We start from the raw sequence: 27360 nt of genomic DNA on the forward strand, positions 1-27360 counted from the left end.
GTTTTGTTCCAGTCTTGCCGCCCTAGTTTCCGTCATATCGGTGTTATGTTCCCGGATTTTGCATTCCTTACGCGGTTGGGCTATAATGGGAACCCCTTGACAGTTCGCCTTGAATAAAACTCCTCCAGCAATGCCCAACCTTGGTTTTACCATTTTCCTCACCACCACCTACTTTTCCCTTGGGAGTCGCTCTCTCGAGGGTCATCTTTATTTTAACCCCCCCGGGCCAGTGCTCCTCTGAGTGTTGGTCCGAACTGAGCTGCCTGCGGGGCCACCTCGGGGAAACTTGAGGGTTGGTTTTACTCGTAGCTAGTCTCATCTGAGTGTGCCCTGAGAACGAGATATGTGCAGCTCCTATCGGGATTTGTCGGCACATTCGGGCGGTGTTGCTGGTCTTGTTTTAACCTGTCGAAGTGTCTTGAAGAACCGAGATACCAAGTCTGATCGGAACATCTTGGGGGGAGGTCTATTCCTTCGTTGACCGTGAGAGCTTGTCATGGGCTAAGTTGGGACTCCCCTGCAGGGATTTGAACTTTCGAAAGCCGTGCCCGCGGTTATGGGCAGATGAGAATTTGTTAATGTCCGGTTGTAGAAAACCTGAATTTGACCTTAATTAAAACACATCAACCGTGTGTGTAACCGTGATGGTCTCTTTCCGGCGGAGTCCGGGAAGTGAACATGGTGTTGGAGTTATGCTTGACGTAGGTTGTTTTAGGATCACTTCTTGATCATACTTTTACCGATCGTGCTTTGCCTTCTCTTCTCGCTCTCATTTGCGTATGTTAGCCACCATATATGCTAGTCGCTTGCTGCAGCTCCAACTCATACCTTTACCTTTCCCATAAGCTTAAATAGTCTTGATCGCGAGGGTGCGAGATTGCTGAGTCCCCGTGACTCACGGATACTTCCAAAACCAGCTTGCAGGTGCCGATGAGACCGTGCAGATGACGCAACCAAGCTCAAGGAGGAGCTCGATGAAGATCTTGTCCTTTGTGTTGTTTCATTCTAGTTGATTAGTAGTGGAGCCCAGTTGGGGTCGATTGGGGACCGTGTCGCATTTGGGGTTCTTCTTTTATTTTGGTTCCGTAGTCGGACCTTGATTGTATTTGGTTGATGTAATGCTTTATTCATGTATTTGTGTGAAGTGGCGATTGTAAGCCTACTATGTATCTCTTTTCCCTTATGTATTACATGGGTTGTGTGAAGATTACCTCACTTGCGACATTGCTTTCAATGCGGTTATGCCTCTAAGTCGTGCTTCGACACGTGGGAGATATAGCCGCATCGAGGGCGTTACAAGTTGGTAATCAGAGCCTTCCCCGACCTTAGGAGCCCCCATTGCTTAATCGTTTTAGCGGCCGAGTTGTGTCTAGAAAAATGTTTTGAGTCATTAGGAATTATATATCGAAGAGTTTAGGAATTCTTTTTACTTCCCAGTCTCCTCATTGCTCTGGTAAGGCATCCTGACGTAGAGTTTTGACTCTTCTCTTCTCAAATTTCACTAAAAAAATTTAGGATCACGCAGGTATCTTGGAATCATTCCGATGGTTTTATGATTAGAACATTGTCTTGGTGCCTCATGTCAGGGGTTTTGTGGAAGTGTCCCGGGGAGTTGAGCTCTGAGGTGTTGTCGTCATAATTTTACCGTTGCAATTCTGGAATACCTGAGATTAGTACGCCAACATCGAAAATCTCTTTTATGCAATTCATTGGTGAGATAACCTCGACGCCACCCAGTACTGGGGCGGGAGTTCAGGAGTATTGCCATAACTCGTATAACGGATGCTTTTCGAAGGTTGAGGTAGATGATTTCCGAAGGTTTCTTGGTTATGTGTTGAAGGATGGATATAGATGGATGTAGGATTTGCTAGTTTGGGTGAGATATTATGCTTCCCCTGTATCCCCAACACCTGATTGCATAACCAGAAAATTTCGGGAGTTTATAAGTGGGAATTCAAGTAGCTCTTAGGATATCTTTCTGACGGATGTATGATATGAAATTGGGGTTCGACGTCTAGTGGTCTGCCTATTCACAGTTGGTTTTACAGTGGTCTCGTTGTGTCTTAAAGAGTCCTTGGCTATGCCGACTCGGGGACGCTTCGTATGTCATGTGCACTGCCTTGTACATGATGGTGCTGTATGATCGAGCCCGTGTAGGCCCCACCACGAAAACTTCGGACGGAATCTCTATCATATGTTTGTTCTGGCTTATTCTGCAAGCCAATCCTTGTTTTGTTTTGAGTTGTGGTATTCGAGTTGCTTCAATGTCAAGTGTTGATTCCATACCTTTCCGAAACAGTATTCTCATACTCCGATGTGAATACTAATCCTTCTAGATCATGGAGATTGTCATGGTAATTCTTTTTCAACCGGTGTGTTTTCTCTTCAAGCAGATCCGTTCTTTCTCAACATCCGTAAGATTCAATCTCAGTTTTCTCAACGGTGTTCGTTTCATCCATCCCAAGTTGCCTTTATTTTCCCACCCTCCCACCCCTTTTTCTTCAAGGACTCGGATTTCTTAATCAAGTATCCATTTTATTCTTGTGAAGTCTCTTCATTCTTTTCTTTCAATGTTCGTATCCGATGATTCTCATGAAGATTCTAACGAAGCTTCAAGTTTGTCACTCTTCACTCATTTTCTTCTCCGGTGGATCCAATTCAAGCATTGTGGATCATATCCTTTTTCCTCATTTCAAATACCTTCTTTTTCCAGTGCACCTCTTAATCATCCACTCCTCGCTATTCATTTGTTCCGGAGTGCTCAAGATATCTCGAAGATTCGTGTTTTCCACTCTGCATTCGTTCAAGATCTTTCGAGGTTGTTATCAAGTTCATGCCATTTAATTCAACCGGTGCAACCTCTCTTTTAAATCATCAACGGTGTTTCTTTTGAGTGGGCCCTAACCCACAGATCTTTTCCCAGGATCTTACCTGACTCTTCTAATTTTTTCCGGAGTTATTCTCAAATTATTTTCTAAAGTTTGACGTAAGAATGATTTATCATCAGTCAAATGCTTTTCTCCAAGATCTGTCGAATTCTTTTCATCGTTGGCCCAACCTCTTCGTTTTGATTCTTCCGGAGTGTCTAAATAATTTGGTGATGTTCCTCATCGTCATTCTCAGATTTTGAAGACCGAAGAAGAGTTTCTTTTAAATATTGCCCCATTCTCTGCCATCCTCTCATAATTGGTTTTGATTGTGAGATTTCTTTTCACCCATCTGGAGCAATTCAGGAGTCTTTTCAGTTTGATTATCCGGAGCCCATCATCTCAAAGTTATTCGTTCTCGGCCTTTCAGTTATCACCCTCCAATCTTACCGGTGCACCATTCAAATATTCTCTAATCAGTTCGTGATCCCTTCATTCACTTGTATCTAAATTCTCTCAAGCATCTTCGTTCGTTTGCAAATTCTTCCCGGTGTTTTCTTTATCTTTACTTCAATCGTTTTCAATTCTTACGGTGGTTCGTTCAAGAGTTCCCCTTCCTTCGTTTATCATATCAATTCATTCGTTCTTTTCAATCCTGACCGGTGGTTCATTGAAGACCTTCTCAAGTTTGCGCTATATCTATCTTAATCCTTTCAACAAGAATAAGTAGTATGCCAAATCCGTTGCTTGGCATCAATTTAATTGATGAAGGATAAGCATAATGTAATTCTTATTCTTGTTTCATCCAAATGATTCATTCTTATTCCGGAGGCCCTTCAGACTCTCGGTTTCATTTGTTTCATCTTCTCTTTTTGCCCGGAGTTCCAACCTCTTTCAATTATATTATCACGGAGTTCTCTATCTAAACCATTGCGAGGCTTAAATCTTATTCTTTTCATCATTCAATTATTTTGGATCATTCTTTTATTACCGGAGTTCTTCATGAAGGTTCTATATGATGGTTCATAAAGGATTTAATTCCTTCTCGAAGTGTTCATCGACATTCTTTGCTAAGAAGCTCAAGTTTTCTGCATTTTGCTATCTGGAGTGCATTTCTTTCTACCGTATCATTGGAGGTGGTTTTACATCATTCTTGATAATTTGAGTTCATGCTTCGTGATTCACACATTGTTAAGAATGAGGTATTTTAAATACACCAATCTCGTCATTCGGGTTACCTTGGGTTATATTTCACCTAAAGCCTTCCCTAAGGTTTGTTGCTATCTATGGTGCTTATAAATGACCCAAGTTCTTCATTTATCCTCCCGGTGATATAGTTTCTCGTCTCCTTGTTCATATCAATCCAATTCTTTTCCCGTGAGTGGCAGGTTATCACCTCTAGTTTCGAGATGTTTTTCTATAAGCCCACTACAAGCTTACTCTTTTTGTTGTTGGTTTTCCAACAATTCCGTTCAACCCTTCTCCTAAAGATGCCTTTTCAAGCTCTTTTGTGGCAGAAGTTGGCATTTTCTTCTCCATTCTTTTATTTCAATTATCTATCTTCTATTCTTTTGTTCCGGGGGCTTTGTCATGTTGCTCTTTTCAACCCATCATCTCGTTTTGTCAAAGATCATCTTCTTTTCGTGCTTATCCATTTAACCAGAGTGTTGTGCCCTTTTGCTCAAGTTCTTTTCGCCTTATCAAGCCTTGCATCTCTTTTCAACCGGAGTGCTGTCTGAGATCTTTCTTACCCCTTGTTCGATTCATTCAATAGTTCCAGAGGCAGTGTGTTGTGATTTCATCAAGTATCTTCTCATATTACCAAGTTCTTATTCAATTCATTTTATTTTCAATCGGAGTGCTTCCCAAAGTTGTTCTTCCTTGTCCCTCTTTTCTAACGGAGTGTTTTCAACTTCTTTTATCTCCGTTGTATTCTTTTCTCGAATGGTTTAACATTTTCAAGGTTCATTCATTTCACTCATTGGTCAAAGAAGCAACTTAGTTTTACCTCTCCTCTTTCTCTTCCGTTGTCCCTCCGGCGCCATTCTAGATCTCGGGACGAGATCCTCTCGTAGTGGTGGAGTGTTGTAACGCCCCGAGACCGATGTGCCAGGTGTCCTCCAGTTATTCGCTGTTGTTGCCTTGTCTTTTGCTTGCGTGTCGCATCTTGCCATGTCATCATCTGCATTGCATCTTCATGTTTTCAAAACGTGCATCCGTCCGGGTTTCCCCAGTTCCGTCTGTTGTCCGTTCTAAGCCCAACCACACTCGCACGCGCCCGCGGCATGTCCGAAATATTATTTTATAAGTGGCCGGAAAATGTTCTCGGAATGGGTTGAAAGTTGGCGTGCGGTGTTGTTATGTTGTTAGTAGGTCGCCCGCCAAGTTTCATCGCATTCGGAGCTTGTTTGATAGCCCAACCGTTAAACTATAGCGGCAATATAGCCGGTCTAACGTCAGACATTTTCGGTCTCCGGAAACAGTCGCTGGGCCTCTCTCTCTTCTCTTCTCTCAGCTCGAGACCGTCTACACAGTCCACTCACCGCTAGCCCCCAACCTATCCTCTCTCATCAGCCCGCGGCCCTCCTCGCGCGCGCGTCCGAAAATTGTCCCGGACCTGACCCGAGCAGTCGTCACCGTCGTGTCCGGATCATCCCCAAACACCTACAAAACGTCTCCGTTTTTCTCTTTGGACTCCCTAGCCTATTTTTCCTGACCGTCCAATTACGATCGAAGGGACGAGTTACCCCCCTAAACCTATCCGGCTTGCTATATATAGTGGCAACCCTAGACCAATCCCTAGATTTTAGCCCGTTTGTCCCATCAGTCCATCCGCACCGCCACCTGATGCCCTCCTCCTCCTTGCATTCCGTGCCAAGCCTATCAGATCCATCGATCCCCTCCTCTGCTCGCTCGTCCCCAAGCACCTCGATCCACCAGCGCTGCCTTGCCCGAGTACCAGACGCCAACGGCGACTACCACCACCGAACCAGGCCGTGCCCTGCGCCCTTCCTCCCCCTGCTCTTTTCCCTTCCTTCTTTCTCTCTCTCTCTCTCTCTCTCTCTCTCTCTCACGCGCAGCTCTCCCCTTGCTCTCTTCTTCTTCACAGGGAACCCGCCTGCCATGGCCGCCGATTGTCCTCGACGCCATGGATCCGCGCCGGATCAGCCTCGCTGCCGCACCACCTCGCGCCATCGTCCTTCGTTTTCTGCAGCCTCCCCGTTCTCTTCGTCGACGCAGGGAGACAAGCTCCTTCCGAAGACCAGCAGGAGGCCCCTGCCGCCTTGGACCTCATCGTCCCCGCCCGCATCTCCAAGCCCGCGCTGCGCCAGGTCATCTTGTCACCGGGAATGGATTCCCCAACCCCGGATCTGACGCCTCCCGTCGTCCCCGTCGCCGGAGCCTTCAACCAACGCCGCCGGCGCCCCCAAGTTCCCTGCCATCGGCGCCGCCTCTTCAGGTCGCTGCGCCCCGCTCGCCAAGTCCCACGACATGCACGCGAGGACGGTGACCGCGGCGAAGAGTTTGCCCGCGCCTCGACGCCATGGATCCGCGCCGAGCCCTGCCATCCCCGCCGCTCCTCTGCTTCACGCCGCCATTCCCTGAACCCCCACTATCGCCGTTGCTCTGCATCCATACGAGGAGACGACCAGCAGTCAAGCCCAGCGCCTACGTTGACCACGCCCCCTCCATCCCCTCTTTCGATCCACCAAGGCCGGCCCAGCACAGGCGCCAAGCCCAGCTCCCTGGAGCGAAGTGAGCAGCGCCCCTCCTTTTTTTTCTCCTCCTGTTGGGTCCAACAAGTTTCGGCCCTTATTGTTTTTTTTCTTGGTCCTGTGAATTTTGCCATTTATCCAGAGGTTTACAGTTTTACAGAACAACCCTCATGCTTCATGCATTTAATAACTTCACAACTGTGCATCGGATTAAAATGTTTTATATATGAAACTTCCTTAGAATTTTGTCTAGATTCATAATATGCAACTTTCATCCATGTTTAAAATGTTTAAAAATGATGTTTGGTTAAATTTGCTCCTATGCCATGTTAAAATGCTTTAATTCACAACTAAATAACCGTAACTTGTAATTTAATAATCTTTATATGCAAATGGGGTGGAATTTTGCCTAGTTTAACATGGTCTACTTGTTTTGCATGTTTAACAACTATAAAATATGGTTTAGGGCAGAACAGTACCAAATCTATAATATGCTCATGAGGAGTTTCCGGATTGGTTGTTCGATGTTCTGGCCTCATTTAAACTTGCCTAGATCGGTAGTTTTATTGTGCTTCACCCTCTTGCCATGTTAATAAACATTTAATCTTGTTGGGTACATAAACGGGAGAGAACTAAATAAGTCATGTGGTGTTTCGTCAATATGCAACTCGTTGCATATTGAGCTCCACTTAATTTGTAGTTTTGTTTGTGCATTTTGCCATGCCATGCTTCATTAAACCGGACATGCATCATACTTGTTTGTGCATCATGCCATGTTCATGTCGTGGTTGTTTACTATATTGTTTGCTTTCTTTCCGGTGTTGCTTCTTCGGGTTGGTTCTGATTACGTCGTGATTGTGAGGACCCGTTCATCTACGTCCGTTTGTCTTCTTCATGGACTCGTTCTTCTTCCTTGCGGGATCTCAGGCAAGATGATTATACCCTCGAAATCACTTCTATCTTTGCTTGCTAGATGCTCGCTCTTTTGCTATGCCTATGCTGCGATACCTACCACTTGCTTATCATGCCTCCCATATTGTTGAACCAAGCCTCTAACCCACCTTGTCCTAGCAAACCGTTGTTTGGCTATGTTACCGCTTTGCTCAGCCCCTCTTATAGCGTTGTTAGTTGTAGGTGAAGATTGAAGTATGTTCCTTGTTGGAACATGGAGTTGTTGTTACTTGTTGGAACATGTTTACTTGTTGGGATATCACTATATATCTTATTTAATTAATGCATCTATATACTTGGTAAAGGGTGGAAGGCTCGGCCTTATGCCTGGTGTTTTGTTCCAGTCTTGCCGCCCTAGTTTCCGTCATATCGGTGTTATGTTCCCGGATTTTGCGTTCCTTACGCGGTTGGGCTATAATGGGAACCCCTTGACAGTTCGCCTTGAATAAAACTCCTCCAGCAATGCCCAACCTTGGTTTTACCATTTGCCTCACCACCACCTACTTTTCCTTTGGGAGTCGCTCTCTCGAGGGTCATCTTTATTTTAACCCCCCCCGGGCCAGTGCTCCTCTGAGTGTTGGTCCGAACTGAGCTGCCTGCGGGGCCACCTCGGGGAAACTTGAGGGTTGGTTTTACTCGTAGCTAGTCTCATCTGAGTGTGACCTGAGAACGAGATATGTGCAGCTCCTATCAGGATTTGTCGGCACATTCGGGCGGTGTTGCTGGTCTTGTTTTAACCTGTCGAAGTGTCTTGAAGAACCAAGATACTGAGTCTGATTGGAACGTCTTGGGAGGAGGTCTATTCCTTCGTTGACCGTGAGAGCTTGTCATGGGCTAAGTTGGGACTCCCCTACAGGGATTTGAACTTTCGAAAGCCGTGCCCGCGGTTATGGGCAGATGGGAAATTGTTAATGTCCGGTTGTAGAAAACCTGAAGTTGACCTTAATTAAAACACATCAACCGCGTGTGTAACCGTGATGGTCTCTTTCCGGCGGAGTCCGGGAAGTGAACACGGTGTTGGAGTTATGCTTGACGTAGGTTGTTTTAGGATCACTTCTTGATCATACTTTTACCGACCGTGCTTTGCCTTCTCTTCTCGCTCTCATTTGCGTATGTTAGCCACCATATATGCTAGTCGCTTGCTGCAGCTCCAACTCATACCTTTACCTTTCCCATAAGCTTAAATAGTCTTGATCGCGAGGGTGCGAGATTGCCGAGTCCCCGTGACTCACGGATACTTCCAAAACCAGCTTGCAGGTGCCGATGAGACCGTTCAGATGACGCAACCAAGCTCAAGGAGGAGCTCGATGAAGATCTTGTCCTTTGTGTTGTTTCATTCTAGTTGATTAGTAGTGGAGCCCAGTTGGGGTCGATTGGGGACCGTGTCGCATTTGGGGTTCTTCTTTTATTTTGGTTCTGTAGTCGGACCTTGATTGTATTTGGTTGATGTAATGCTTTATTCATGTTTTTGTGTGAAGTGGCAATTGTAAGCCTACTATGTATCTCTTTTCCCTTATGTATTACATGGGTTGTGTGAAGATTACCTCACTTGCGACATTGCTTTCAATGCGGTTATGCCTCTAAGTCGTGCTTCGACACGTGGGAGATATAGCCGCATCGAGGGCGTTACACTTACGGTCTACGAGGGTACGTGGACAACACTCTATCCCCTCTCGTTGCTATGCATCACCTAGATGGATCTTGCGTGTGCGTAGGAATTTTTTTTAAATTACCGCGTTCCCAATAGCCTGTGGGCTCCACTACCCACCAAGGCGCGCCATAGGCCCTGGCACACCTTGGTGCCTAGTGGGCCCCACTTTCGTCTTCTCGTGGCCTACAGAAGCTTCCAATGTCTCTTATCACTGGAAAAAATCTCTAAAAAGTTTCGTGGCATTTATACTTTGTTTGGTATTGATATTTTGCAAAGTAAAAAATAAGCAAAAAATAACAACTGACACTAGGCACTAAGTTAATAGGTTAGTCCTAAAAAATGATATAAAGTTGCCTGTAAATATATATATAACATCCAAGACTGATAATATAATAGCACGGGACAATCAAAAAATGTAGATACATTGGAAACGTATCAAGCATCCCCACTTGTTGCAACCTGTGTGTTTTCCTTTTTTCGTACAATTTTTTCAACACGATTTATCTATTGAACCATGCGCTCAAATCATGAATGATTTTCACCATTGAGTTTCTCGCGTCAAAATCTTCAAAACTAGATCCATTGGTACTAGGTTTCAACGAACTTTTCTTCATGTAGAAACCGCAAACCAAAAAAACAACCGGAAGCCAAAAACTAAAAACCAAAACCTTTTCTTTTTTCTTGAATATGCTACTGTGAGCGTATCATTGCATTGATTGAAGGGATTAGAACATACAGAGTGGCATCATGGTCATGTACACTATAAGGCATGCCCACAATACAAAGAGAGCATGAGATGGGTTGCTCAGCCCAGACAACCTAGGCTACGTTACACGGATAAGGTTGTTGAGTCCTTTGACTCCCGCAAGGGACCAGGAGCGGGCGTCGTCCTTGATCGACGTCAGGAGGGAGGCGGAGGAAGGCGCAATTTTGTCGAAAATGACTGCATTATGATGACGCCGATGGACCAGGCCGTAAGGGCGGCAATAGTGGAGAGCCCACGACGTTTCTCCAATGTAACAGCGTCGATAGCGCTGCTGAGCCAACACAGGAAGTCACTGGAACCATCCGGCACGGGGATCGCCGGGCAACACCAGGAGAGGATGTCGTGCCAAATGATACGGGAGAAAACACACCCAACCAAGAGTTGGTGAAGAGTCTCATCATGCTGGTAGCATAGAACGCAAGCGGGCTCATGTGGAAGGCCATGTCGTGCGAGCCGATCCGCCGTCTAACATCGGTTTACCGAGGCAAGGTAGAGGAAGAACTTGACGGAGAGAGGGGCCGCAGATTTCCAGATGAGACGCCAGTGCTCAGAAAATGTGGAGCCAGTGAATAAGGCATTGTAGCAAGAGGAAGCGGAGTAGGTACCACTCTCCGTCCATCGCCAAGAGATGGTATCAGGCTCCTGGGAGAGGACGATGGTCTGCAAATGGCGCCATAGGTCAAAATACTCGAGAGCAGCAGCCGGACTGAGATGACCGTGAATATCGATGATCCACGTGCGATCCTGAAGACCCGAGGCAACAGTACGCGAGCGATGGCGTCGACTCGGAATATGGGCTGCGAGGTTTGGGGTGAGCTCAGAGATAGAGTGCCCCTGGAGCCACTTGTCTGTCCAGAAGCGGCAAGTGAAGCCGTTGCCTAGGGACCATGCTGTCGAGGCGCGGAAGAACCGCAGGGCCTCGAGATCCGAGGGCGGCTGAAGATGAGACCATGGCCTAGAAGGGTCAGAAGTATGAAGCCAAAGCCAGCGCACCCGAAGAGAAATGCCGATGCGGTGTAGATCGCGAATTCCGAGCCCACCTAGCTCGATCGGACGGCAAACACGTGCCCAACTAACAAGGCAGGATCCAGAGCGGGCATCTTTTCGTCCATGCCATAGGAAATCTCGGATGATCCGGTTGGCTTTCTTGAGAATTGGTGGGGACAAAGACATGGCCAGCAAGATATGAACGGGCATGGCCGTGAGGACTTGTCGGACTAGGGCAAGTCGTTCGCCGCGCGAGAGGAGGGCAGCTTTCCAGGTGGCCAGCTTGCGCAGCAGTTTGTCAATGAGGGGTAGCAGGCTGGTAACTGGCACCTTGCGGAGGGAGAGGGGGAGGCCGAGGTACTGGATGGGGAAGGCCACCACCGGGCAGGACAGGGAGGAGCCCACAGCTTGGGAGACCTTTGGAGTGCACTGAATTGGAGCCGCCGCGCACTTGGCGAAGTTGGTGCGCAGCCCGGACACCGCCCCAAAGAATTCGCCCTATAGTGAGTCGTATTACAATTCACTGGCCGTCGTTTTACAACGTCGTGACTGGGAAAACCCTGGCGTTACCCAACTTAATCGCCTTGCAGCACATCCCCCTTTCGCCAGCTGAGACGCCGAATGATTCCCGTGGTCACCGCATGCTGCAAGAGCGAATTGAGGGCGTCGATCACTAGGACGAAGAGCATAGGCGAAACGGGGTCGCCTTACCGAAGGCCTTGGCAGTGGGCAATGGGGGGGCCGGGCACACCATTGATCATCACACGAGTAGAGGCCGTGGATATGAGGATGGAAATCCACTCACACCAACGGGGCCCGAAGCCAAGATGCTGAAGGACTTGGAGAAGAAACGACCATGAAATAGAGTCGAAGGCGCGGGCGATATCCAGTTTGAGGAGAACTCGGGGGAGCCGGAGTCGGTGGAGTTTCCGTGCCGTTTGCTGGACAAGGATAAAGTTGTCGTGTACACTCCGACCCGCAATGAAGGCGCTTTGGTTGGAGGAGACCATCTCGCCAAGTCTAGGAGCCAGCCGCAAGGAGAGAACCTTGGCAAATAACTTGGCCACGATGTGAATAAGACTGATAGGGCGCTAATCAAACAACGTGGCAGCATCGGGCTTCTTAGGGATCAGAGTGATCAGGGCCTCGTTCAATCTCTAGAACGCCTGACCGTTGAGGGAGTAGAGCTTATCGAAGACAGCGCACAGGTCGTGCTTGATGATGTCCCAGCAAGAGCGAAGAAATTCAGCGGTGAATCCGTCCAGGCCTGGCGCCTTGCCCGAAGGGAGCTTTTTGATCGCGTCCCAAATCTCATCGGAGGTGAACGGAGCCTCGAGCTCGCCTAGAAGAAACGAAGGGTGGCCGATGGCCTGAAGATTAAGCGTGGCGGTGCGTCCATCCTGAGACCCAAGGATAGCAGAGAAATGTTCAAACACGGCGCGAGCAAGGTCGGCCTCTCCAGAAACCCGCGTCCCATTGACGGCGAGGTCGATGATTGTGTTCTTCTTTGCGCGGTGCGAAGCGTGAATCTTGGAGAAGGCCGAGGACGCCTCCCCCTCTTTGAGCGAGCGCAGACGCAGTCGCTGACGCACGATGGAGCGATGAAGGGACGCGAGGCCGAGGTATTTGCGTTTGAGCTCGCGCCGAAGCCAGGCCTCGGCGGTAGACAGGGGACGCAAGTCTTGGGCGGCGTCAAAACACGCAATGAGCTCTCTAGCCACACCAAGCTGGGTGTAGATACTATTAGTGGTCCGCGAGCTCCATCTCTGAAGACCACGCGCCGTAGCTTTTAGACGTACGAAGAAGCATCGAAAGGGGTCAGGATCGGGGGCTACTGAAGCCCAAGCCTCTTCAACGGTGTGCTGAAATCCATCCAGACCTGGCCAGAACCTTTGGAAATGAAAGCGTCTGCCTCCGGCGGAGCGGACAGCGCAATCAATGAGCAAAGGGCAGTGGTCAGAGGCCGCAGAAGAGAGGCATCGCAAGAGGCAGTGGGGGTGTGTAGTTTCCCAAGAAGGGGTGCAAAGAACACGGTCGTTGCGAACAAGGGTAGGGTTCGCTTGCTCGTTGGACCAGGTATAGCGTCTGCCATGCATGTAGATATCGTAGAGCCCATGATCGGTGATGAAGCGACGAAAGCGGTTCATCGTTCTGCGGGATACACGATCATTGTTCTTATCAGCCAGCGAGGTGATCATATTAAAGCAGGAAAACAGGAAAACACCAAAACAAGAAAAACAACCAAAAACAGACAAATGAAACCGAAAAATGATGCCTAGAAGCACAATTGTGATTTTTTAAATAATTTTTGGAAAGCAATTTTTGGGACGCACAGTTGTGCTTCTCGTGGAAATACAGATTGTGCTTTTTCCCTTCTCGAGAATGTGCTTCTCTTTTTTCACGGAAGCACAATTGTCTGTTTCCCTTCCTGTTCAAGTTGTTTCTTTTAGCCATCGAAAAGTGCTCAGCTCACTATCATGGAGTGTGTACATGTGGGTGCCCCGACACTCCATTCTAAATTTAAACACCCATCATAACTATATTTAATTTTCCTCTTAAAGAAAATAAGAAGTCGTGTTTTATTACTAGGATGGGCTCTACTTAAAGAAAATAAGGCGGTCGCGCCCTAGTGGTTCCCATGTATATAAGGTCCTATTTTTTTTCCGTTTTTTCTCTTCTCCGTGTTTTTTCATTAGTTTCTTCAGGTTTTTTCCTAGTCATGTTTTATATATACTTGTTCAACATTTTTCAAATCCTTGTTAACGTTTTCCAAATACTTGTTCAATATTTTTTATATACATGATCACATTTTTTCAAATACTTGTTCAACATTTTTCAAATACTTGTTCAACATTTTCTAAATAGTTGTTCAACATTTTAAAAATATTTTTGGAGAGTGTTATATATATATTATTTTAAAATATAAACAAAAATACAAAAATAAAAGTAAAAACGAAAACAGAAAACGTAAAAAAAAAGGTAAACAGAAAACGTAAACAAATATATATCATTTTAAAATATAAACAAAAATACAAAAATAAAAGTAAAAACGAAAACAGAAAACAGAAAACGTAAAAATAAAATAAAAAAGAGGCTGTGGCCTCCCATGCTCGTGGTCCGGCCCAGCTCGGTCGCGCTTCAGCGACAGACTCGTGCCCACCAAAGAGCCCGACTCCTTGTTCTTGTTTCGGCCCAGCACGTGCTCCAGAGAAACCCAATCGAACATAAACCGCCTTTCCCCGAACTCGTATCTCCACGGGACAAATCTCCCACGAGTCATAAAACCGAAATCGTGAGAAGCAAATTCCCCACAGCTTTCCTCCTCCCACCAGACGCCGCAGCCATGGCTTCTGCCGAAACCCTAGCCCGCTCCCCATCTCGCGAGCCCTCGTCCGACCCGCCCCGCGATGCCTCGCGCGACGCCTCCTCCGAGCCCCACCACAACGGCTCAGCCAACGCCGCTGGCGACGGCGACTCGTCCTCCCGCCGCCGCCGCCGCAGCCGATGGGAGCAGTCCAACGACGAGTCCGGTGCCAATTCAGGCGGCGAGGGCGGCGCGGGAGGACGGAAGCGGAAGTCGCGCTGGGCCGAGGAGGAGCCCCGCCCGACCATCGCGCTTCCGGATTTCATGAAGGACTTCGCCGCCGAGATGGATCCCGAGGTGCACAACCTCAACTCGCGCCTCCTGGAGATTTCGCGCCTGCTGCAGTCGGGGCTCCCCCTCGACGACCGCCCAGAGGGCGCCCGCTCGCCGTCCCCTGAGCCAATATACGATAACCTGGGCATCCGCATCAACACCCGCGAATACCGGGCGAGGGAGCGCCTTAACCGCGAGCGGCAGGAGATCATCTCCCAGCTGATCCGCCGCAATCCCGCCTTCAAGCCCCCGGCGGATTACCGCCCACCCAAGCTCCATAAGAAGCTCTACATCCCCATGAAGGAGTACCCTGGGTACAACTTTATTGGGCTCATTATTGGGCCCCGTGGCAACACACAGAAGCGGATGGAGAAGGAGACGGGGGCCAAGATCGTAATCCGAGGGAAGGGCAGCGTCAAGGAAGGGAAGTTGCTGCAGAAGAGGGACTTGAAGCCAGATCCCAGTGAGAATGAGGACCTTCATGTGCTTGTTGAGGCTGATACTCAAGAAGCGTTAGAGGCTGCTGCAGGCATGGTGGAGAAGCTGCTTACCCCTGTGGACGAAGTGCTAAATGAGCACAAACGACAGCAGCTGCGGGAGCTTGCAGCCCTGAATGGAACAATCAGGGACGATGAGTTTTGTAGGACTTGCGGGGAGCCGGGTCACCGACAGTATGCATGCCCGAACAGGACAACAACGTTTAAGAGCGAGGTGCAGTGTAAGATCTGTGGCGATGGTGGCCACCCGACAATTGATTGTCCAGTGAAGGGCACATCTGGGAAGAAAATGGACGACGAGTACCAGAACTTCCTTGCTGAGCTTGGTGGGAGTGCACCTGAGTCCATGAACAAGTCTGGTGGTCCGATGCTGGCTATAACAGGTGGTGGTGGTGGTGGCGGCGGCGGTGGCGGCGGTAGTGGTAGCAACTCACCCTGGGCTGGGGGTAATGGTGCAGCAACAACAGGAGCCAACGGGCTCAAGAAGGATTATGACGAGACCAATCTTTATATTGGGTACTTGCCACCTATGTTTGATGATTCAGGGCTGATCAACCTATTTTCACAATTTGGGGAGATTGTCATGGCAAAGGTTATAAAGGATCGCAACACAGGGCAGAGTAAAGGGTATGGATTTGTGAAATATTCAGATGTCTCACAGGCTAATGCAGCTATTGCTGCAATGAGTGGTTACCATCTTGAAGGGAGAACTATTGCAGTCCGAGTTGCAGGCAAGCCACCACAGCCAGCTGCCCCCCCTGGTCCTCCAGCAGCGCCAGTACCACAGATGTACCACTCTGCAGATCCTTCTGCTGGTGGCTACAACTCGCAGCCCTACATGGGAGGACATCCACCACCACCAGCTCCTCCAGGTAGCTATGCTCCAGTTCCTTGGGGGCAACCACCACCTTATGCTTCATACCCTCCGCCGCCACCACCAGGCATGTACAATCCTCCACCTGGCCAAACTGCTCCACATTCATATGGTATGCAATACCCACCACCACCAGCTCCAGTACCTCCACCAGGCACTACGTCAAATGATGGTGCACAGAACTACCCTCCGGGTGTAACACCACCAAGTTCTGGTGCACCTACCCAGCCCGTCCCTGCTCCAGCATATGGGACCTCTGGTGCGCAAAACATGCCACATATGTACCCTCCACCACCTTATGGTTATGCCCCATATTATCCATCTGTCACACCAGTCCAGCCGCCTCCACCACCACCTCCACCAGCTAGTGTTGATCCTTCACAAAGCATTGCAACTGCACCTTGGGCCACTCACAATGCACCTCCTCCACCGCCACCGCCGGCTAGTGTTGATTCCTCACAGAGCATTGCAACGGCACCTTGGGCTACCCACAATGCACCGCCGCCACCACCTTTGCCATCCTCCAACGACCAGCCCACTCCTCCCTATGGTGCTGATGCAGAGTATGATAAATTTATGTCGGAGATGAAGTGATATGAGCGAAGCTGAGGCAATTCTTTCAACACTGGGAAAGGTAACTTACATTACTCCCTCCATTTCAGTTTACATGTCCTATGCGTATACCTAGGTTGCCAATTTTGTCACCCTAATATAATATAAACTATATAACACAAAAATTATAATGTTTGAAAATAGAACATCTGAAGTTTATATTGGTATATTTTTTGTAATATATGACTTGTATTAGGTTGGTCAAATTGACGACCTAGGGGTACGCGCACACCCTGTAAACTGGTTGAGAGGGAGTATCTTTTTGTATTTTATCTCATTAATCGCAAGTGGTGCGATTAGGCTCTAAGGAGGATAATATCAACAAATGAATTAAGTAACTAGGGAACTCATGTTTTGTTATTTCTGCCCATATTACGCTATTGTTATGTGAACTTGATCCCAGATGCTCTCAAGAAAGGTGAGTGCTTGCTCATGCCTTCAGAAAGTATCAGCTGCCTGCATGTCTTCCGTTTCATGTTTGTGCTACAGACTTGGTTATGTCCAATTGTTGCCTGTACTTCAGAAATCTGTTCCATCCCAAGACCCTGGTTTTGCTAATTGATTATTTGTCTTTCTTTGTCATCAAAATTCTTGCATCATTGGACCTGAATGAGACCTATGCGTTTAAAAAAAACAAATCTGATGCTGACCAGTTTCATGAGTTCTTTTAGTGAAGTTGGAATGAACTTCCATCCATGTGTTCCCTTTTTGGAAGTACTTCTTCCGTTCCTAAATACAAGTCATTTTAGAGATTTCAATATGAACTTTACCAGATATTCCATTATGATAGGAAATGTTGTTTTCATGTCTTCGTTTATTCTTGATGGACACTTATCCAAATTTACTAAGTGGTTTGACTAACATGTTTGATTTTGTTTCAACTCTTTTGGCAGGCTTAAGGTTTCATGGAGCTAATGCGAACCTGATTTATTTGTTGTTGGAAGTTTGGGACTCATATCTTTAACCTTGCTGTGCTGTTATGACCATTGCAGACGTTGGATGGTCGAGGAGGTTAAGCATTACCGGCTCATTGGGCAACATGCATTTGCTTTATCTCCGTCTCGAGAACTATTTGAAGGAACCCTTTACTAATACTTCCGTTTTGTGTTACTCTTGTCATTACTTGACATTTGATATTTGTTGTCACTTTAATGCTCTGTTGGCTGTGATATTAATTTTATTATTATTATACTCTCACCTGTATTATTGATGTTTCTCCCCCCTCCCCCCTCGATTTGGTAAGCACTGGTGGTCTTCTTCGATTGGATACCGGTTCCCTTGATTTTCTGCCCCCCTTGGTGGTTGGTATAATAATAATGTATGAAATGTATGTTTGCCTTCTGATGAATCCCTCAAGCTTTCCCATCTTACGTCTTTGCCTAAGTTGTTTGGCAGTTTGCTCCTGATAGCTTGGCACAGGCAGGCAGAGTTAGTACTTTGATTAACAGGTATTGTTGAGCTGCTGTCACTTGTTCACTGTGGGATATACTAATTTTCGATATGGTTTCCCATTTCCATTTTCTACTAACAAACAGTGACAACTTTCTCCCTTTTGGTAGTCTATGTATGCATTAAGGTATCGAAGCATACCATCCATGCTGGAAACTCATGGATACAGGGATATATTTTCTGTTTGCTAATGCTCATTCTAACATGTTAATAAGTATCTCTTTGCAACTGAACTATAGGACATCCTGGCAAGCAGATCAAAGTCATTATGGAGGATATGCTCAAGATGCATACTGACATGATTTTTATGTTGTGAGCTCATTTGAAGGTTTGGAAACCAGTTGGCTGAGATCCATAGTAGGTTTAGATGTATAATATAGAGAGGGAAGTAGGAGATTCCGGTAGCTAATGGAAGAACATAGTCTGGCGGCTTTGCCCCCATCGCAGGCTACTCTATTACGTACTGTTTTCAAAAAGTTATGTTTTGAGGGGAGGCAAATATTTGCTAGAACGATTTTTAACTTCCTTCGCTTATGATTATTATTGTTGTTATATATTGATGAAGGTTGTTACTATATTATGAAACTAATTTAGGATGATTTACTAGGAAATACTAGTTTTTACACAGTAAAACACGAGAGGATCCAACAACCATTGTAACTGCTCCAACAATGGGAAATATGCTGTGCACTTCTATTTTTAGCACTTAAATCTTTACTACCTCCAGTTTGCAAGAGTAGATTGGCTAGTTGGTGTGAGCTGTCTGGATTGTTTGCTTGGAAAATGGCATGCAACAGTTTTGCTGCTGATCTTGTTTGTTGGGGTAATAGGGTGGGTGTAGGCTGTGTTCTTTTATAAGAGGCTGGTCTCTGAATTGACATGATAGCAGTGATTTTTTCATGTCATATTCTTTGTGAATGCAATATTTTGTTTGTGAGAGCATCTTCAACCGGACTGGCAGTAGGTTGTACATGCTCTGGATGTGAAGAAGTTAATAATGACACGTAACAATACTGGAACAAAGCCTGGATTAGGAACGTGCCTCAGGTCGTGCTTCGATTGTCGTTTTGCAGCGATTTGCATGATATACACCCGTAAAATAATCAACTCCGTGTTTGTTCAGATCCAAAAGAATCGGGAGTATAATAACAATGAATAAATAAGTGCCTTCAAACAAGAATTAATATAGTCGAGAGTCTAATAAACATGCCTTCAAACAAGAATTATCATACTCTCACCTATATTTTGTTGTATCTGTTCTCTTGTTTAGTCTGGCTATATAGGCCTGTGGGCAGTGAAGAAGTCATAGTTTGAACTTGAAATGAAGCTTGAGCTTTGGCTGCTGCAAACCCCTCGAAGAACAGTAGGGATACTTGCGAAACTTGGTGACAAGTACGCTTCCATAAGAACCGCTGAAAATTATTAACTCCAAAGTTGGTGATGATCATTGCCTCTTAGTTCAGCACCCCCACTTGACTAAAAGGCGATGCCGTGAAGTATCCGGTCGACGCCCTATTGACCCAGTCATCCGTTTCCACACAAAGGTTAGTAGTATTACGACCACACGTCAGTGTGGAAAGCGGTCTTATATTTTTGCCGTTCCAGCCGGTGTACCATCGCTCGTCGTCGGCTGATTTTTGCGAGTGCGCGCAGGCAGCATCCACAACCGGAATTGCCTGAGAGCATCTTCAACAACCGCGATAAAAAACGCGCGCGGAAACATCGGTTTTAGTGCTCGCGGAGCGGTTGCGCGCGCTCCAGCGGGCGCGGGAGATTCCGGTGTGCACGAAAAGATCGCGCGTGTTAGTTTTGGCGCAGCGTCCGGCGTGCATTATAAATCCAGCGCCCTCCCACCGCTCTGTGTCTCGCCACACGCCTTTTGCCGCTCTTGCCACCGTCGTGCCACCATGCCGCCGCGTCGTCGGGAAAATTCAAGCTACCACGGCGTCCGCACACGTCCCTCCGGCTCATTCTCCGCTGAGATCCGGTCTGATGAGATGCGCCTCGGCCTCGGCACATTCGACACCGCTCACGATGCCGCCCGCTTGTACGACGCGACGGCGTGGCTCCTCCGACGGTCTCGTAGGGAGATGAACTTTCCCAACATGGCGACGCGGGAGCTGGCGCACGAGCTCGCACTTCCCCCGCGGCTTGTCACCGACAAGGACCGTCGTGACAACCGGAGGCGGGAGCGCCGGCTCGGCATCACTGAGATGGACGAGGAGGCCATGTCGCTGTGGCGCCAACACTTTTCGGAGGACGTCATCAACGAGCGTGAATTCTATGTGCAAAGGAGGCCAGAACGAACCGCCTATCACGAGGACAGGCGTACGCGGAAGGCGGACACGCTCTTCAACATCGAGCTCAAAGAAGCGTCGACCTGGGATTCCAACAATGAACGGCGGATTGACACCTTCATTACGACATCGGAGGAGGAGGAGGAGGACATCACCGAGTCGAAGTCGAAAGAGGAGGAGGACGACGAGTAGTTGAAATAAGACTATTTTTTTTTTATTTATCTATGCTATGAACTATCTAGGCTATCCTTTTGTATCTTTTTATTATTATCTACCTATGCCTATCTATGATGAAGAACTATCTTGTTTTTTAGTATGAAATGTGTATCGCGTGCTGTAAAGTTTAGCGTTTCTGTTGGAGCGGCGTGCATAATTTTTATTTTGCGCAAAAAATTGCTATTTCAGCGTCGTAAACTTACTTTTAGTGTGCCGTGCGGTTGCGTGCCTGTTAGAGATGCTCTAATATGAGTCCCTATACATCTGTGGACACGTCCGGACATGCTTACTGTAAGTGACCGGACAATAGCCATTCTTTGTTGTCCACAATCGTGTGCACCAAATCCATGGATGAATTGAAACAACATTAGAAGGACATAGATCAACATAGAACAAGAAACTTGGAACATAGTTTATCGGACAGATTGCATCGAACCCAAAAGACGTTTTGTCGGATTTTATACTACAAAGAAAATAAAATGAGATAAAGGGGAGGTGGTTGGAGCTCATCGCTTGCGGTTGGCATCGCAGCGGTCCATCTCCGTATATGCATCTACGGCGGGAGGGTCGTCGTCGTCATCTATGTTGGTGGTGCCTCTCTCCGATGCTGACAAAATGTAGCTGGAGAGGCGGCGGAGGAGGCGTTGTTGCTCCTTCACGTGGCGGGCGACCTTGGTGGCGGTCGACTCCTCCCTCGCGAGGCGCTCGGACGCCTCGAGCTTGAGGCGGAGCAGCTTCGTGTTCTAGCACCGGAGTCACCTCATGTCGGAATCCGTCGTGGTCAGCAAGCGTCACATGACCTTGCGGAGGAGCGCCTCCTCCGGGTCGACGGGGCTGGAGCATGCCCACTGGCAGGAAGAGCCGGGCTCCGACGCAGTCGCTGCCCCGCTGTCGCTCGCATCGAGCCGCCTTCGCCTTGGACTCCCATGCGCGTTCGCACGAGAGCCGCGAGCACGAGCACCTACCGCTGCCAGGGCTTTGCTAGCGTCGGAGGGGAAGGGGAGACGTCCGCTCGGCTCCGGATCTGGAGCGATGCGGAGCGGAACGGGTGGGCGCGGCCCGCATCCCACCGGCAGGGTGTGGAGGAACTGGGGGTGGACGCGATCGAACTCGAGCTCCGGCCGGTGTCCAGGCGCGAGCTCCACCTCGTACAACGCGTCGCTACTGGATCTGTCGTCCTCCTCCTCGTTCCAGTCCATGGAATCGCTCTTGCTGTCGAGTCCTGGCCAGACTTGGCCATGGCTGAGGGCGGATTTGGGAGGAAGCGGAGGAGACGAGGGAAGCGGAACAGACGAGTGGACTGACAAAAGTGAGGGTTTGACTCCGGTTCGTTCGATGGGTTGGGGTATTTGTGAGGGCATTGGCGGGGATGGCGTGAGCCCTAGCTGGCCGATCCGACATGGCGCCCGTGTCCAGGCCTGTTCGGATGTCCTCATATCAGCCCCAGATAGAGTATGGGGAGTAACGATCAGTCCGATCATTTGAATGAGGTACGGGATATCCGGTTTGGTGATGTTTTTTCATCCAGTCAATGTCCGGGCAGCCCGTCCGGATGCTTGGCTGATATGGTTCGGTTGTACTTCCTTCGTTTTAAATTACTCGTCGCAGAAATGGATATATCTATAACTAAAATACAACTAGATACATTCATATTTACGACAAGTAATTCGGAACGAGGGTAGTAAATGCTCTTATCTCCTCGTTTCCGTAAAGTCCGTATGGAATTTTGCTTCTAGAAGAAAGCCAGACGACTTAAGAGACCGAAATTGCTTAGCAGACTGGGTATCTCTTATGCCAAACTACACGTGCTGGGCGTACCCCATTTAATAATGAAGCGTATTTTCATTTTTATTTAAATACTAAAAGATAAGATGCTGCTAGTAGTATCAGACTCGGTCTTCCTGCATCACTGTCGTCGGTCTAGTAGTCCATTGACTGGGACTGAATGATTCTACATAATCAGTTGCGACCAAGGAACAGAGAAGAAACCATCGCAAAAAAAAAAGGAACAGAGAAGAAAGACGAAGAGATCGACGAATCAGGATTCAGTAACGAACGCAGTCATAGGCAGCTACTAGCGATCAAATTAAAGATGATGCTGGCTGAATTCAAAGTAGCACGTGAGCCGCTGTCCCTATCTCTCACGGCGACTAGGAACAAGAGTGCTCTACTTGTCTGCGCTGGTAATCAACTTTTTACATGATTCGCCACAAAATCAAGCAGCTTGCTTTCTTGTGTAAGTATAATTATCCAAGTGGGATCCTTTCATGAAAAAGGGATAACTATGACACAAAATATATCTGAAAAATGGTTTTGCTATTTCTTAGGCGCGACACGTGGGAGAAATAATTATTTTTATGTCACCTTATGTAGACCATTCAATAAAATAGGATAAACATAATAGATATGATAATTTGATCAGAGACAAATGAATTTAGACATGTGATTTGGTAGATAAGATAAAAACGATAAGAACACATACAATGGAGTGAAGAAGACGGGTTCGTAGTAGCATCAGAAGCGGACAAGCATGTTTGGCTCTTGGGTGAAAAAAAAACAAAAACAAAATCAACACTATGTACACGCAACTATTCACACTTTTTGACCTTAAAATTTTGTTTTTTGCACTGGAGCTGACGAGAGTTTTTTCCTTTGTAAAACTTTATGTTAGTACTCCCTCCGTAAAGAAATATAAGAGCGTTTAGATCACTAAAATAATGATCTAAACACTCTTATATTTGTTTACAGAGGAAGTACAACGGAAGATCAAGTTTATTTAAAATAATAAAAAAATACTTTTTGTAATTAGTAATTTCCCCCATATCAGGTGTATATATACCTGAGAGTCAAAGGATATTCTATCTAGAGCCATATATTATCGGCATAGAGAAAGTAGTCGTCCTTGGGGAAGTCATCATGTGCAGCCACAGAAAAAAAGATGCCAGCGGTCATGGGTAATTGTTCCAAAAACCCGATCGCCCTTGATCACAAGAGGTAGGATTTTTAGAGGCCTGTTATTCCACTTCCGGTGCATGTGGAGAAACGAAATGAGGAAGTTATATGTGGTATAAAGCTCTGGAACTGAAGCGTGATCTCATATGTGTTTATATTGCACGTATGAGAGACCAGGAGAGGGGGGATAGTTTAAAATGAAGATTAAGAAGATACAAACAAAATAAACACACATCCGACGTTATGTGCACACAATCAACACCAACATATGCACACAGAAATAGACCGACAAATACCAAAGTCATATAATACCGACGTTATGTGCGTGCGAGGAAAAAGAAAAATAAACACCAAAGCGATCAGATCCACGATCAGCAAATTACAAGAGGGATTGTTGGGGATATGACTATCAGGCATGACCCGCCCAGGAGAGGCCGGGTCATCCCTATGGCGGTTCATCTCAAATGAAGCCCAAGAACATATTAACAATGGCGGTTCATAGATAGGCTTAGTAGAAGGCCCAAACCCGAAGGCGGCTTAAGGCCGGCAGATATAAACCGCTATGTATATAGACTTGTATTGTAAGGCATGTAAGAAAGGTCACAGAGCCGGATACGTTGTATAAGCCGACCGGGACTCTGTAAGCCGCAGGGCGTCAACCCGTGTATATAAGGGGACGACCCAGCGGCGGCTTAGAACAAGAAACAACAGATCGAGAGCCGGGTCAAGCGTATTCGCTCCCTGCTCATCAAAACCCTAGCAATACCACCTACAACTGGATTAGACTTTTACCTTCACCGTAAGGGGCCGAACCAGTATAAACTCCTCGTGTCCTTTATCCTGATTAATCCCTTTAAGCTAACCTCATCGCGATGGCTCCACGACTAAGTCCTCACACTAGTACATCTGCCGAGACAATTTCACGACAGTTAGCGCCCACTGGGGGCTATCACACGATGGTTTCAAGTTCTTAGAGGGTAACTTCGAAGGGATCAAGGGATACGCCGTGGGCCGGATGGCCAAGAGTCGTCGCGGTAAGCTTTACATCGACGACGCGGGCTGGGGCCCCAAGGCCGACTCAATTGAGTATGGGTACCGGGTCCCCTTCGGCGGAATTCACGTCTTCATCGGCAAGATCGGCGAACCGGGCACTGAGCCGGACATCTGCACCGACATCATCGAGACGGCTCAGCGTGCGAGACCCGCCCGGGTTCGGCCCGCCATGAATCGTGCCTTCGTGGGATTTATCCATGGAGCGGAATCTGAGAATAGACCGACATCTGGTGGTGAGACCGTCGTTTACTCTGATGGCGAGTCATCCACCGGTGAGACAGAGTCATTGTATCAACTGCAAGACGGCCGGCTTGGGGGCTGTTCCGATGGCGACAGTATTCCGGACCCCTGTGAGCCGCCGAACCGGGTTGCAATCTTCATGGCCGGTACACAGCCCGTGCAACACTCATCAACGGCAGCAGAGCTGATTTCCGGGTCAGCAGCAGCACCGACTGCCGGTGCAGGAGGCCCTGAGCGCCCGTCGGCTCAGGTCTTAACCGACTTACTGGATAAGCTGACAGCGCTGTTAACAGCGGTGGTTAACCCGGCGGATCAGGATCAACACAATGCGGCGGCCACGAAGTTGCGTGATGAGATAGCACAGGCCAAGGAGGGGCTAAACGCAGAAAACACTAGGATGGCCGAGGAGCGGGCTGCTTTGGATGCTCAGGCACAACGGATTCAGTCACAATCTTACCGTCTCATACTAGATCAGAACGCTTCAAACGAAGTCATAAGGAGGAGGCATCGGACTCGTCTGCCTTCGGTTTATGAGGCAAGAAATCTCTTTAACACGCCAGGAGCAGGAACCAGTAACCCGACAGTGGTAAACCGGGTCGAAGCACCTGGGACGGGTACAACGGTTCAGCCACGTATGACGGACCCGCCTCGTCAGAACAATAACCCGTCGCAGCATGTGCCGACGCTACCGGGTCATTATTCTAACCCTTTGGATAACATGACCGCTGTGGCATCACGATTGGCGGCTCTCCCGGTTGATGGTGAGTCACCGACGGTGGTTGAGACATGGAGGGCTAGAGAGCTTCTTCAGACAGCGCTGACATCAGTAGGCTTATTCTTACAGCCGTGACAGGATTCATTCCACCCCCGCCCGAGTTGGAGTTACAACAGACATATTGATGAGCCGGCTGTGTCAAGTAGTGGACAGAACCATAACCTGCCCTGCGGACATAACCCGGCGGGCGGTGGCGCTGATGCTCAGAATGTGGTGGATCAAGGAAGAGCCCGTCGGGAGGCCGAGTTAGCGGCACAGTATGCGGCCTGTCAACCTAATCCAGTTCGTCCAACCACTTCTGTGGATCCAGATGTAACCTTTAGAAATTTGGGCGTGCCATGCTTAGTACCGAATCTGCGTAATGAGCGCCTGCCCAAGGATTTCAAAGGTCCTCGCAAGGTGCCTAACTATACAGCTGATTTAAGTCCCGAGACATGGATTGAGAGTTATGAGATGGCCATGGAATTGCTAGATGTCAGCGAGGCTGCATGTGCTAAATAGTTCCCCCTCATGTTGGATGGAACGGCCCGCACTTGGTTGAAGGGGCTTCCTGCCAATTCCATCGGGTCATGGGCCGAGTTAAAGGCCCGGTTCATCCAGAACTTTAAGGATACATGTAAGCAGCCTATGTCAATTGTGGATTTAGCCTCTTGTGTCCAAGAAGAAGGTGAGTCGACAACCCATTGGGTGCGCCGGGTCTCAACAATCCTGCACTCGTCGGATCGCATCAATGCTGACTCAGCGGTGTTGATGTTGGAGAACAATTGCCGTTTCACGCCCCTAAAGCAGAAACTAGGGCGGCTCAAACGCCATTGCAATGACATGGGGACACTCATGGCGGCTCTGGTTAAGTATGCCGACTTTGATAGTACCAAGGACCCCGAGTCTGATGACGAAAAGCCAGGGAAGGGAAGGAAGAGCAGCAACGCCAAGGGGCAGCAGCATAACCCGGCGAACTAGGGAGGCAACGGTAAGCGCAAAGCTGATAATAGTTTTGACTTTGTGGCTAACACCAATGCACAGAATAATGGTCAGTGTCGTAAGGGTAAACTGCCCCACGGACCGGAGGATCCAGTATCAATCTTGAACAGATGTTAAATCAGCCCTGCCCAAGACATGGTACGCGAGAAAGACTGTCCGAGCACCTCTGGAAGGATTGTTACATTATGAAGGAGTACAAGAATTCCAATATTTTTCAAGACAATCATGGGCCACGTGGCGGTTCAGGATCCGGCTCTCATGGACCGGGTTACGGCAGTGGCGGCTCTAACTCTGAATTCCAAGGAAATCAAGGTAATCAAGACAACCAAGGTGGTTACAATCAGTAGAATAATCAGGGGAATCAGCAGCAGCAGCAGTCTGGTTATCAAAGCAACCCGAAACAGTTGAATAGTGGACAGTATCATGTCTTCACCACTAGCTTATGTAAGCGTGACCAGAAGCTTCATAAGAGGGCAGTCAATGCTGTTGAGCCGGCAGTTCCCCATTACTTATGCTGGTCTAAGCAGCCCATTGTGTGGAGTCGGGAAGATCACCCGCCCCGGGTTGATAATCCGGGTCACTTGGCTTTGGTCGTCGCACCTCAGGTTGGAGGGTATAAGTTTACCGAAGTACTCATGGACGAAGGGAGCAGCATCAATATCCTTTATTATGAAACTTTTCGTCGCATGGGGTTGACCGATAAAAATCTTAAGCCGTCAAACACTGTCTTTCGTGGCGTGGTGCTGTGACGCCCCCGATTCGACCGTACACTAATCATACATGCAAATGTGTACGATCAAGATCAGGGACTCACGGGAAGATATCACAACACAACTATA

At 47.9% G+C, this 27360-nt stretch overlaps 1 protein-coding gene across 1 annotated transcript; it reads left to right on the plus strand.

Moving 5' to 3' along the window:
• Positions 1–14189: 14189 nt before the first annotated feature.
• LOC125537781 (splicing factor-like protein 1) lies at positions 14190–17761 on the plus strand. The gene is made up of 2 exons (XM_048701092.1): positions 14190–16580; positions 17452–17761. Exon 1 carries the CDS (start codon positions 14282–14284, stop codon positions 16538–16540), a length of 2259 nt encoding a protein of 752 aa, XP_048557049.1. The 5' UTR covers positions 14190–14281; the 3' UTR covers positions 16541–16580; positions 17452–17761.
• Positions 17762–27360: the final 9599 nt, after the last annotated feature.

This window comes from Triticum urartu, chromosome 2 (assembly GCF_003073215.2).
Source record: "Triticum urartu cultivar G1812 chromosome 2, Tu2.1, whole genome shotgun sequence".
Taxonomy (NCBI): domain Eukaryota; kingdom Viridiplantae; phylum Streptophyta; class Magnoliopsida; order Poales; family Poaceae; genus Triticum; species Triticum urartu.